Raw genomic sequence first — 13,033 nt, 5'->3', positions numbered from 1 at the left:
AACAGAGGTCATGGTTGTCACTAATGATAAGAGGAGACAATTAGACAATAGCATAGCTGTAATGTAACCCCCCCCTTACAACCTCTTATACACACTCCCAAACACACAAGCCCTCGTATCCCTGCTCCAGTGAGCTATCCCACTGTGGAGGACATGTTTCTTCTGGAATGTTCTATATATTGTTCTATATCCCGACCTGGATGGGGAGTTCTCGTGATTGGTGCGGGTAAAAGACCAATCTATTGATCCCCGCATCCCTCCGCCTCCGGGGGGTGAGGATCACTGTCAAGGGCTGAGACGGAGGAGACAAGGTCAGGTCACCTATGAGAGAGGCACCCTTAACCCATTTCATCAGTCTGATGCTTCCCAGACAGGCCTCAAAAGCCTGTGATCAATAATGTCTCGGTAACAGCAGAAACAGAAATAAAAATAAGGCTTCCTACTCTGTGGAGCTTATTATCTGTATCTTAGCATGTGTTGTGAAAAAAATTAATCCCGTTACACGTGTGTATAACAAAAAAAAAACATCTAGTTTCAAATAAAAAGAACTTATTTCAGATGTGTATCGTAAAATCCTAGAGGGGGGGGAAATGGAAAAAAAGAACAATGAATCCCTGATATTATGTTCAAGACGTAATAATATCTTGGCTTGGTGCCAATCAGTGATCTACTAAGGCAACACACACACGCGCGCACACATGCATACACACACATGCACAGAGCAAGAGAGAGAGAGAGAGCGGTGTGCAAATCAAATGTCTGTTTCCTCTGTCTCTCTCTCTCTCTCTCTCTCTCACACTCACACACACACACACACACACACACACACACACACACACACACACACACACACACACACACACACACACTCTGTCTCTCTCTCTTTCTCTCCCTCTCTCTTACACACACATACACACACACACACACATCCCCTTCCTCCATCATGAATAAACCATACTGTGTCTATGAGTCATATACCACCCCCACATCCCTCTCTAACCCACTCCCCCTATTTGCCGCTGCTAGAGTAAAAACGCTAATTAACGTGATGGCTAGCTGCAGCTCCTGTCAGCAGCTTGTGGGGGCCTCTCAGCCAGCTAGGCTCCACTGGTCTCTGGTTTTAGCAGCTCTCTCCCCAGCCGCCATCTCTGGAGAACCGGGGCCCCTCATTCATATTCAGCCCCAGTCACAGGCACCTGGAAGCAGCCAGCACCATCAGCACCACCCCACAACCCCCATAGTGTCTATCACCAGCCCCCAGTAGAGCCCACCTCCTGTCAATGCTGGATCCCCCCACTGCTGATAAAAGACACCCACAAAACCCACCCATTTACCCCACCCACACACAGACACACGTACACACACATACACACAATTATTCAATTTTCTCAAACTAGAATCCAATTGGTAGAAAGGACCAAACTGAAAATACTCCATTTAGGAGATGTGGGAGCTAGAAACTCCATCTAGGAGATGACACAACCCAACTGATGGGTTGAATCACCCAACGGTGGAGAGAGAGAAAGAAAGAGAGAGAGAGAGCGAGAGAGAGAGAGAGAGAGAGGGCGAGAGAGAGAGGGAGAGGGAGAGAGGCTGCGTGCCTTGGTGGACTAGCTCGGTAACCATGACAACGCAGCCGGGAGAGCAAGAAACAGGAACATACAGAATCTGTTTCTGCTGAGACTTGCACATGTGGCACAGTGCTGCTTTTCCTCTGAGAAGAAATTGAAGGGGAGGCGTGTGTGCCTGCGTGTGTGTGTGTGTGTGTGTGTGTGTGTGTGTGTGTGTGTGTGTGTGTGTGTGTGTGTGTGTGTGTGTGTGTGTGTGCGTAGGCCCTTATGAAACATACATGCCTGCTGCTGCCTCTCCTACAAAACTGACTCGCCTGCCCCAGTCACTCAGTGAGTCACAGCACTAAAAGACATAATGGTGAAAAACTGAAGCAGACAACCTTAGACTTGAACATCAGGCTTTGTAAGTATTTTTCCGAACTGCTGAATACGGCGAGGCAGAGGTTGGTGCGCAGCTTGAAGAGAAAGAGATAAAATAGGAAGTTAAAAGGCAAGAAAGGGAGAAATGTTCCCTCTGCAGCCGTTGTTTTTGCCTATTTTCCTTCCCTGTGCCTCTCTGCCGCTCCCCTTCTGCCTGTCTTTTCTCTTTCCTCCTGCTCCCTCTTTCTACAGGCTCAGTCTAACCTCCCCCTCCCCTTTCCTCAAGGGAATAAAGGTCGTAACGCAAATGATTACTCAAACCCGAGTTGCCATAGAAACGCAGTCATGTGACTAGAGCAGGCATGCATAGACCACAACAAAGAGGTGGATCAGGAACCAGTGCTGGAAAGAGCTGTAGCTCGCCTTACTGGTGCCTCAGTGCATTTCACTCAAATTCAGGCTTTTTTAAAAATAGGCAAGCAGCATGAAACGCGAGGGGGAGAAGAAGCAGGGAGAGAACACCACTGAAAAGAGCGAGGACGAGAGGCTGTAATGAATCTAGGCTGTAACACTGCAGTGTGCCATATATTCTACCATTCACTAGCATACCAAGGGTGTGTCCTATTCATCATGTCCTTCTTGGAGGCAGAGCTCAGGCGCCAGTTGTCTGGAATTTCTGTGAAATGGCGTCAGTTGTACAAATGTAGAGGGTGGTGGATTTTGTGTGCTTCTAAAATAGGAGTTGGAGGAGGAAAGCGTAACTTTTTTGGTGCGCTACACTTTCAAATGATTTTCCCCCCTTCAAGAACAAAAGGAGACTTGTGTTAATGCGTGTGTGTAACAGTGAGGTTACTTGACTTGTTGGAGCAGTTTTTTGTCCTTTCCTGCCAAAGAGATAAGAAAAGCACAGACGCGTAAATTCAAAATTAAACTGCAACCGTGTGGTTAAACACATTTTGGAATGGTACCTTTAAAAAAAGCATCAAAGAGACTTATACAACATTATACAAGTGGACAAAAAGTATTGAAATTGTGCAAAAACTAAGTCACACATTTAAATCTTACCACGCATACCCAAAAAAGTATATATAGCAAACAAAAGCCCTTAGATTGGTGAAGGCAGCCGGAGGAAGCAGCACCTGGAGCAGAATGAGAAGGTGGCCTGCCCCAACAGGCTTCAGTTATCCTGCATCCAATCCACCCCCACTGAGATTAGTCCTGTGCCCTGTGTGAACCCAGCGACCTGCGACCATCTCTCAGAGACCAACACACACACACACACACACACTCACACACGCACACACACACTCACACGCGCACGCGCACGCACACGCACAGTCAAAGCTCCACACAGTCAAAGCTCCACACAGTCAAAGCTCCACACAGTCTAAGCCAAACAACAACAATCTGATATAGAAGTATAGAAGCCAACATAGAATAGAAAAGAACCGAATATGTTGACATCCAGTGAGATCTTATTCTTTTGTCTTAGCATTAAGAGCCATTAATTTCAGTGAGCTCCATCAACACTGGCGGAGCAATAGGACGGGGGTACATTTCTTTCGGATGAAGTCACCACATCTGCGGTTATGAGCACTGTGTGTCTCAACGTCTACGCTCTCTTTCGCTCCTTCTCTCTCCCACACAGAGACAAATCCACGCTTGCCTTCACACCGCCACCAGCAGCACAACACATTCAGTGCAGTTTGTAGCTGTGCAGGCAAACACATAAACTCTCAATCTAAATCTAAAGGGGTGCGAGCTCGCCGTGTGACCCCCATACACACACCGACTGCCGGCCATATTTCCCTCCAAAGTCCACCTCGACTCCCATGAGGCTTGGAGGCAGCAGCTGAGTGTTCAGTGATGTCTGCAATTATCCCGTGTCTAGACAATGTCTCGTGAAAGACAGGGAGATGTGCTCACTCTGCTCAGGCTCTTGCTCTATAGAAGAAAAGGCCCCGGAACACACCACAATGCCTTGTCAGTTGGTGACGTGGTGCTTAATGAAAAGGTTGGGGCCGGATCAGGGAACTCAGCCAACAAGCACAGACGTAAACAAACAAACAGGATGAAATACATGTCATTTTTTAGGTACATTTTCAAAATAAAACTAGAATTATTCTTCAGGTTTTAGACCCGTGGCTCCTGTCAGGCAACGTGATGTACAGGAGTGCATGGTTTGGATATTTATCTTGCTCGCACAATGCCTAATAGAATAAACTTTACTTATATAGCATCTTTCACATAGTTACAAGGAACTGCACAAGTTTAAAAAAGAGGAACTTAAATGATAGAAAACTATTAAAAGCAACTTGAAGATCAGCATTAGGCAACATTGGATCTCAAAATATAATAAGTAAAATATTATGGATGAGAACAAAATAAAGTAAAAAATAAAATGATCAAGACAGTCGGTAAGATTCTTATTTTGTAAGAAAGTAAAAAAATAAATTTCTGGAATTTCTATCAATAAAATTAGTTCTGGTTTGAGTCAATCAATTTTAATGAATGTTTTGTGGGTTTATCCTTCGGGACATCTACTCTATAATGTGTTGTTAAATGCCCTTGTACTACACTTTATGTTTTTATTAAGTATGACATGAAGCATTCATAGTCTTTAGTCTGTGGTGTGGATGATGAGAAAAAAATTGTCAGGGTCTAGTTGATACTGAGAAAAATTGAGAATTAAAAATAACAAATAAATGGTTTAAAAATGGAAAGAAGTAATCCAAACATTGAAATACAGATGGCAACACAAGCATGTAACATACAAGGTTATTTTCTTTTTTCATATTCACTAGGAAAGTTATGGAACAATTGTTTGTTTCAGCTTGTAAACATGTTGTTTTGTAGCAGTCTTCAGCTGTTTGCTTTGTCCAAAGTCCATACAGACTTTATTCTCTTGATATGAAACTTTCTAGTGGACGTCACATTAGTGGGTGTCATACTTGATTTAAAGACAATAAAAGAGCTACAGCACCAGCAGGAATCAACGCTGAAGCTCGAAGCAAAAGGTTGAAAGATACAATGGGCTGTGGTGAAAGAAAAGGCTGTGAGAGAATGAGCAGGTGTGGTGGGAAAGACCCATGGGCTTCAGGGAGAGAATAGATCAATAACTAATTTCAGTACCAAGCTTCACTCGCACTGTTTTCCAATAAATGCTGGATGGAGAGTATACTGGCTTAGCCCTCCCCCTCTATCTCTTTTCTATCACCTTCTACAAGCAGGGATTGGACTCTTTATGGAGAAAGGCAGTTTTTACCCCCCTCTCTCTCCCAGCATTGTGACGGTTGGTTGGATGGATTATGTTCCTACATCTAGTGTATTGCGTAAATATAATCCAACGTTGCCATTTCCATGTGTCCTCCACGAGTGCTCCCACAACCACTCCATATATGCCGTCTGTATCTTTAATGTTTTTTTCCCCTCCTTCCTCTTCTTCTTCTTCTTCTTCACTGCCTCCTGCAACCCTCTCCCTCCCTCGCTCCCTCATTCGACCAAGGCCAGCGTTGAGGTTTTGTCAAGCCTGTGCAGGGAGATTCAGACAGACAGGAGAGTGAAGCGTGTGTCATGCAGGGCTGCTGCTGCTGCTGCCGAGGCTCTTCTCCTCAGAGGCTGTGACCTAGATAACCAAGAGGAGCTGGAGCGCCTGCAAGCCTTGGAGCCACTCCAGCTTCAGCAATGTCAGGAAGGGGTTAGTTGTGTAACACAATGTCCTATTTAGTTTGCTCATCACACACACATGGATGCAAACACATATGTAGCCCATGATGTTCCTGTGCCATCATAACATGCTTCTACCAGGCAATGTTTGTTCATTCCCAAAGACAGGGATGTGCAGATTTTTTAAAAAGGAGGAGCGAGCTCTGAACTCATCTGAATTTAGAACGCTTAGTAAAACTTTCCACGCCAGCAGCCACTGCAGCTTACGTTATGTCTCAGTAAAACCACGTCAAAACATCGACATGCACTCCTGCAGTGTTGTAGCATCGTATTCCTGTTTCTTTATTTTAGCAGGAGCTCTTTGCTGATGTTTGGTGTCTGCTCTCCAACTCATTTTCCCCCCTTTAACATGTAGTCAGTCAGTGTTAAGAGCCATATTGTGCGCTGCACTGCCACTACCTGTTCAATTAAAAACAGAATATGTGGACAAACACAAAATAATGTCAACATTTAATTAGTGGATGAACAAATCAGAACACAGGTGGTGAAGCACACTGCTGTTTTATTGGTCCGTCTTCATAAGGAGCGAGATGACACACAAATTCCACAACACATCACCATCAAGTTGAGGAGATAAAATATAGATGGACTCTACTGCGCTAGAACAACTTTAATAGGCTGCACTGAGAATAACTAAATCTTTGACCCTGCTAGCTGAGCTACTTCCCATCTGCAGGAGCAACATTGCCATCCTGTGGCATTTATTCTGAACTGCAACTTCCTCGACACTTTCAGTTTGTTCACTTGGCAGTTCAATGTAAACAACTTAGCAACAGCTCAAACGCCAGCTTGAACATACATAACTTTGTATATTAAGGAAACATACAAATGTTTTGCCTGTAAATTTGGCAAAGACAACACACAATGAGAATTCAACAAAGGCCTCAGTGGTTTCTAAGGTTTAGCTTAAATTGTTTTGGACCTGAGCCCAGGTAAAAGGTATCCTCTGCCAAGGAGATTATGTTTTCACCTGTTTGTTTGTGTGTTAGCAGGATAAGGTAAAAACTACTCAACCACTTTCTGGAGCGGCAGTGTTTGATCTATGACTCATTGAATTTTGAAGCTGATCTGAGGACAGACCCAGGAATTTGATTTCACTTTCTTTAACATTGTGGGATAGGAGGATTTTCCACTTTTTTCACATGGTGACTCAGTAAATACTGTACAGCGAATAAAAGATGCAGTCTTTGCTCGGATATCCACCTTCTACGAAAAGGAATGGGTGGAGGGCAAAAGTGTAAAAGCGCTTTGAGTGGTCATCAAGACTAGACGAGCTCTATATAAATAAAGACCATTTAAAATTTACACTGGAAGCCCCAAATAATTGGCTGTTGCTTTCAGAGGCTAATTTATCATCAGGTGATAGCTGATGGGCTCTGAGATTGATTTCTCATAAAATAGTTCATAGATATTGATGATAGATAATTTAGGCATGCTTAGGGAACTGATTTGTATGAGTTTCTGAATAAAAATCTGGATCTAGTTCATGTAAATGTGGTTTCATCAAGAGACGGTTGGGCCTTGGTGGAGGTATGCACTCTACTGAGTGTCATTCTGGTTATATTCCTTTAGGCCTGTTTAAAAAAAAAAAATCTATTTTCAGATTTTGGGTAGAACAGAAACCAGCCTGTAGCTTGTATCATCAGTGTTGGCTATGAAAGCTGGGGCTTGAAGCAGTCCCAGCCAGGTTTTGGTGTATATGTGCGCTCAGGCAGAAGAAAGTCTTTCAGTCTGTCTGGTAATGGCAAGGCATTGACTCTGTCTTCCAGTGGCCAGGGCTCCAGGTGGGTCCGTATGAATGCCCTGCAGAGGCAGCGCAAAGCAGGGGGGCTGGTGTCATGCTCTACCACCCTCCTCTGCAGGTCCACCAGAGCCTGAGCATAAGGGTGAGGGTCCTGACCAGGTGCAGGAAGCTCCGAGCTGAAAGGCAGATTTAGCATGGGGACATTTACCCTCGCTAAGTCGAGCAACACCTCGGCCTGCTCCAGGAGCTCGGACGCGTGACTTTGATCAGAGCACTGCTGCAGGGCTTCCTGGAGCCGCCCGAAAAGGAGGCTCTCGCCTGACCAACAGGAGTCGCCATGATGGGTGCACTTCAAAGCAGCTCCGCTCTGCATCAAGAGCACAGCCAGGGGGAAGAAATGGTCAAAGTGCTCCAGGCTCGTCTGTGTCAGGGAGGGATCGCCATCCTCGTTCATGCAGCAGCTGGGGTCCACACCATGAGTCAGCAAAAGCTGTGTGGTTTTCAGGCAGAATTTACCGATCTCTGCGGCGTCCTCCGCGCTGGCGTCCAGAGCCTCTTTAATCAGAAACACCAACAAGGATTCGACTGCTTCACCGTGTGCAGTGACAGCCTTCGCGTCAGCACCTGTAGTGAAGAAAGCATCAGAATAATCATCAGATCAAATCTAAAACAGTTTGCTACTGTTGAGTGCACAAGAGAGAACACGTGTCTCAGACAGTGTACGTTACCTCAGCCAAGTAGGTTATGTTTTCACCCCTGTTCATTTGTGTGTTAAAGTTGATAACAAACAGGTGATAAACTCTTTTTCCTGTGTGATGACTGAGCATTGTGTAATATTGTGTTGATAATAATAATATTTATGAGAGAGTTTTCTTAGTTATTTAACTTTGTAAAAATTACTTGGGGTAAGAAAGACACAGCCATAGTTAACCAGGGTTGAATAAAAATAAATAAAAAATCTGTTTAAGATTTTCTGGTCTTTGTTTATTCTGTACCGAAAACGCACTGAACCGTGATTTTTGTTTACCGATACACCCCTAATTTCTGGTAAAAAAGTGTATTTGCATATTTTAGACATATACATGTGGACATGGATATAACAAGTTTATGAATGTAGGGATTTAACTGTGACCAAACTTGGACAATAAGTTAAAGTGAGGATGGAGTGTGTTTCCCTGTCACTACCTCTCTGAAGAAGAAGCTGGATGCTCTCTGTGTTGTTCACTGTGAGTCCATCGCTGCTCGCCATGGCATGGAGCAGAGGGGTTTTTCCTTTGGGGTCGAGACAAAGACAGTTTTCACCAGGAATGAAGGAGTGAATGATTGTTATGGAATTAAGTGGAGCCCTAAAGATATGGATCTTTGGAGTCAGATACCAATATTAGGGAGAAAAACTGTTTTAATACCAATATATATATATATAAATATAATAGATCTTGTCATCAAAACTTTTTGACAAAGAAATGTAATTGAGGACTGATATTTTACAGCTTTATAATAATCCTTATTATAAATAAATTGAAAGAAAGCACAAAACAAATACATCGAACTTGAAAATGATGAAAATAAATATTTCTTTTCTGCATTTCTTTTCCTGTGAAATTAAGTTTTCTATATCAGCAATTTTTTTCAGATTTTATCGGTCGGGCTCTAGAATTAAGATTTAAATTCACCATTTTTATCGCTTGCATTCACATCGGCGCCCAAGTCGAGCAGAGTGAGCAGACAGGGGAGTCTCTCCGACTCCTCACTGGCAAGATCCAATGGACTGCTCTCATGGATCTAACAATTAACACACAGCATAGAGGTTTTACAAATGAAAAAAAATTATAAAAATTTAATCAGACAGGGTCCAATGAAAACAAGACATAACAGAGATATGTGTTGATTCCAGTTAAGGGAGCGTCCTCACCCTGTCCCTCTTCTCAATGTCTGCTCCATGCCCGACCAGCAGCTTCACCATATTTGGCCTGTTCCGCATAACTGCTACATGTAGAGGATTGTAGTATGACACTGGGTCTGAAAAATAGAAAATTAATATTTATATTATTCAAACTGAGTCTGGATCAGAGGGAGGAAATATGAATTAGACAGAGACTCATGACAATGCTCTGGTGGTCACTACATTTGAACAGAGATGCACCTGTATCTGACTGTGGTCTCCCTGCAGCTCCCTGTGTCTATAATCATCTACTGACACATTCTCTTGTATGTATATATGGTATATGGTTAGCATCTGCATTAATGACTGCCACCTAACATGACCAGTAACCATCACAAATAAACAGTGGGGTCCAAATGTTTGAGATTTTCCAGTTTGGATCCAACTGTGTATGCTCTTGCTTTGGCACAGAGCCTGTCTAATACTTGACATGAGTAAACATATTCTTTAATGTGAAGATAAAGAGGTCATACTCTTGAAGAAGCATTTCGTACACAATGTAGGAGCCTTTGTTAGTTTTGATTTCTGAAAAAGAGGCATCCAAGAAATGTGAAAGATGAATGAAGAAACCTCTGGCAGGGGAAACACATTTCTACAACCAGCAGACGTCACGATAGCACAGTGTGACTGAGCTCTGGTGAGTTTCCACTGCACTTTGCAAAAGGAAGACTCATCTCTCAAGTGTATATGATGACAACTTACTCATTATGCACATGCAGTTACTTGTGTTAGTCGGAAAATGGCACGTTCATGCATGTCTTGAAGTAAAAACTGTCATTAAATGTTTATGAATATTGAGCACAAATAACTATGTGTAGCAGAGAACCATCATCCCACATAAAAAGTTGAACACTAGAAAACGAATTACCTTCCACACAGTAAAATACATTTTCCCTTTTAAATAAATTATTAACGCGAGAGACAGCACTTTATAATAATTGCAAGGCTCCTGAGGTTTGTCATCTCTAAGAGGTTCACACCACTTAATATTTTTATCAAAGCTATTATTAACAACTGCAAAGTGACATATTCCTTTCTCACACAGGTATCATTCACATTATTTTGCCAGTGTCCGCCACTTCTGTCTGACGCATGAAACTGTGGTTACAATATTTACACATGTATTCAACTACAATGTTTACTGCACACTCAAATCATAACACACCTTCAAAGTTTAGATAAGCTCCGTAGCGCAGCAGGATTTCAGCTGCGTACCCAAGTCCCCTCTCTGCCACTTTATACAGAGCGTAGCTGATGCCTTCTACAAAGACTTCTGACTGGGACTCTCGCTCCAGAAGCTCCACCAGAGAACTACGCCCACCGGACCCGTCCTCAGGACTTCTGACTCTGTACAGAGCAGCAGAAAGAGACACTGTTACAGTCAAAGTGTGAGTTAGAGCACACAATGAGTACTACAAACCTCAGCTCTAAGCAATATTACATAGCAATAAGAAACTGGGCTCTGGTAAAAAATAAAAATGATGAGATCTTCACTTCAAACACTAATAATACATAATAATATGCAACATGCTGCATGTGACTCTTTTTTAAACAATATGAATGCCATTGGCTAGTATATAAATATTCAGATTTCTGTATAGTTGTATTTGGAGGGAAGTACATTCATACAGCAATAATACTAGGTTAAAACTCACTTGGATACACATCACAATTTACAAGTAGTAACTTTGTCCTCGGGAAGAATGAAATAAAAACTTTGAGAACACCAGATAAAGTAGAAGATAAACAATCAATCAAACAATATTCATGTCTTCACCTGTCCTCCTCCTCCTCCTCCTCCTCAGCACCTCCACCTCCACCTTCCTCCAGTCCAACAACTCGCATCACAGCATCTACCAGCGGCTGGTACTCGTAGATGATCCTTCTGAAGCCGTGCAGGAAAGGCATGGCTCCTCCGCTCCTCACAACACCGTGGGTCAGTCAGGGAATCAGCGGCTGAGCCCGCAGAGGAGCACGTGTGTTAGGTTCAGTTCAGGGACCGAGGAGGAACCTCTCTGAAGAGGAGCACGTGTGTTAGGTTACAGTTCAGGGACCGAGGAGGAACCTCTCTGAAGAGGAGCACGTGTGTTAGGTTACAGTTCAGGGACCGAGGAGGAACCTCTCTGAAGAGGAGCACGTGTGTTAGGTTACAGTTCAGGGACCGAGGAGGAACCTCTCTGAAGAGGAGCACGTGTGTTAGGTTACAGTTCAGGGACCGAGGAGGAACCTCTCTGAAGAGGAGCACGTGTGTTAGGTTACAGTTCAGGGACCGAGGAGGAACCTCTCTGAAGAGGAGCACGTGTGTTAGGTTACAGTTCAGGGACCGAGGAGGAACCTCTCTGAAGAGGAGCACGTGTGTTAGGTTACAGTTCAGGGACCGAGGAGGAACCTCTCTGAACCTTATCTGATCTACAGAGCTCCGCTGACACAGGAAAACACGTGAGGCTAACCAGCTAACATAAACACTGTGTGTCGCTTTACGGGATATTACATTATCACATTATAAATATATATATATATATAATATAAATATAAAACTGTGTCCTGCTCGTACGACGACTTGTTAATTCACCGCTGTATTTACGCTCTTAGAAAGAAGTTGTGTTGTCAGCTTGCAGGTAAACACTAGCATTGTTAGCTCGGTTTACTCCATCTACCATCTGACTTAATGAATTAACCACTAATTGAAATGACTTGAATGAGTGAAGTTTGCAGAAACACATACTCACGTCTGACGTTTTCCTTCTAAACAGGAAGCTACCCCCTCGCCTACATCAGTCCGTCAGTGTTTTCATTCCCACTTGAAACGCAACGATGACAAAGTGTCCGCTTTACGCTCCGTTCTTTATAATAACACAATCAAATATTTATAATGTGGATTTTTTTCCCCCTTGTGGATATTTTATAAAGAAACAATAAACTTTAGAAATGATAAAAACACATTGTCTCAATCCAAAGGCTCAAAAGGTGAATATGATCAGTTGGGAAATTATTAATTAAAGAACATTAGATCTTTTTTTTTAAGTATTGGATCATTTGAACAGTTTGGACATTAAAATTAAAACAAGTGAAAAGTTTAACAATATGTCTTTTGGTTCAACTTCTAAGACTAAATCTAAATCATGACAAGTTTTTTTGTGATATATAATGAATACTGTTTAGCCTAATGTTTAAATATATAAGTGTGTTTTAGAAGGTTAATATTTGTTTTGTATAGAAAATATTTTATTAGCTATTAACTATAGCTGTCAGATAAATGTATTGAGTACAAAGTACAATATCTACCATGAAATGTACTGGAGTAGAGGTATAAAGTAGAATCAAAGGGAATATACTTAAGTAAAGTATAGAGTGCAGTACTTGAGTCTTTTCACCGCACACACCAACCTGTTCTTACATTATTATGACATTTAATATTCAACAGCATCTGGCAGATGGTCCATAATGTCAGCTTTAACATTTAAAAACTTTAAAACATTTAAACTGTGGCACTAAGCTTTTACTTTTGCATCACATTTATTGAAACACCACAGTTTAAAATAAAAGATATTTAATTTAAACATAAATCCCAATTGGAAACTGTGAGTATACACCAAACAAACTTACGTCGCTTGTAAGTTAGACTGTAGATGTCTAATTACACACGTCAAAACTGTATCTTTCAGGTTCTGTCATGTATTCAACAAACTC

General features: G+C 42.4%; 1 protein-coding gene across 5 annotated transcripts; it reads right to left on the bottom strand.

Annotated features, from left to right (window-relative positions):
• Nucleotides 1-6,142: 6,142 nt before the first annotated feature.
• Nucleotides 6,143-12,162, bottom strand: asb6 (ankyrin repeat and SOCS box containing 6). 5 transcript variants are annotated; one of them, XM_035166758.2, is made up of 7 exons: nucleotides 12,073-12,162; nucleotides 11,121-11,358; nucleotides 10,509-10,690; nucleotides 9,314-9,420; nucleotides 9,075-9,183; nucleotides 8,587-8,673; nucleotides 6,143-8,025 (listed from the first exon to the last, which is right to left on the bottom strand). In XM_035166758.2, the coding sequence occupies exons 2-7, from the start codon at nucleotides 11,249-11,251 to the stop codon at nucleotides 7,310-7,312; spliced, it is 1,332 nt and encodes a 443-aa protein (XP_035022649.1). In that variant the 5' UTR covers nucleotides 11,252-11,358; nucleotides 12,073-12,162; the 3' UTR covers nucleotides 6,143-7,309. The 5 variants fall into 5 exon arrangements, with proteins under 5 accessions (XP_035022649.1, XP_035022651.1, XP_035022652.1 ...); XM_035166760.2 differs by having other exon boundaries at nucleotides 12,069-12,152; XM_035166761.2 differs by having other exon boundaries at nucleotides 11,121-11,299; nucleotides 12,069-12,148.
• Nucleotides 12,163-13,033: the final 871 nt, after the last annotated feature.

The sequence above is a fragment of the Hippoglossus stenolepis genome, chromosome 9 (genome assembly GCF_022539355.2).
Source record: "Hippoglossus stenolepis isolate QCI-W04-F060 chromosome 9, HSTE1.2, whole genome shotgun sequence".
NCBI classification, from domain to species: Eukaryota; Metazoa; Chordata; class Actinopteri; order Pleuronectiformes; family Pleuronectidae; genus Hippoglossus; species Hippoglossus stenolepis.
This window is presented reverse-complemented; position numbering and strand designations above follow the sequence as displayed.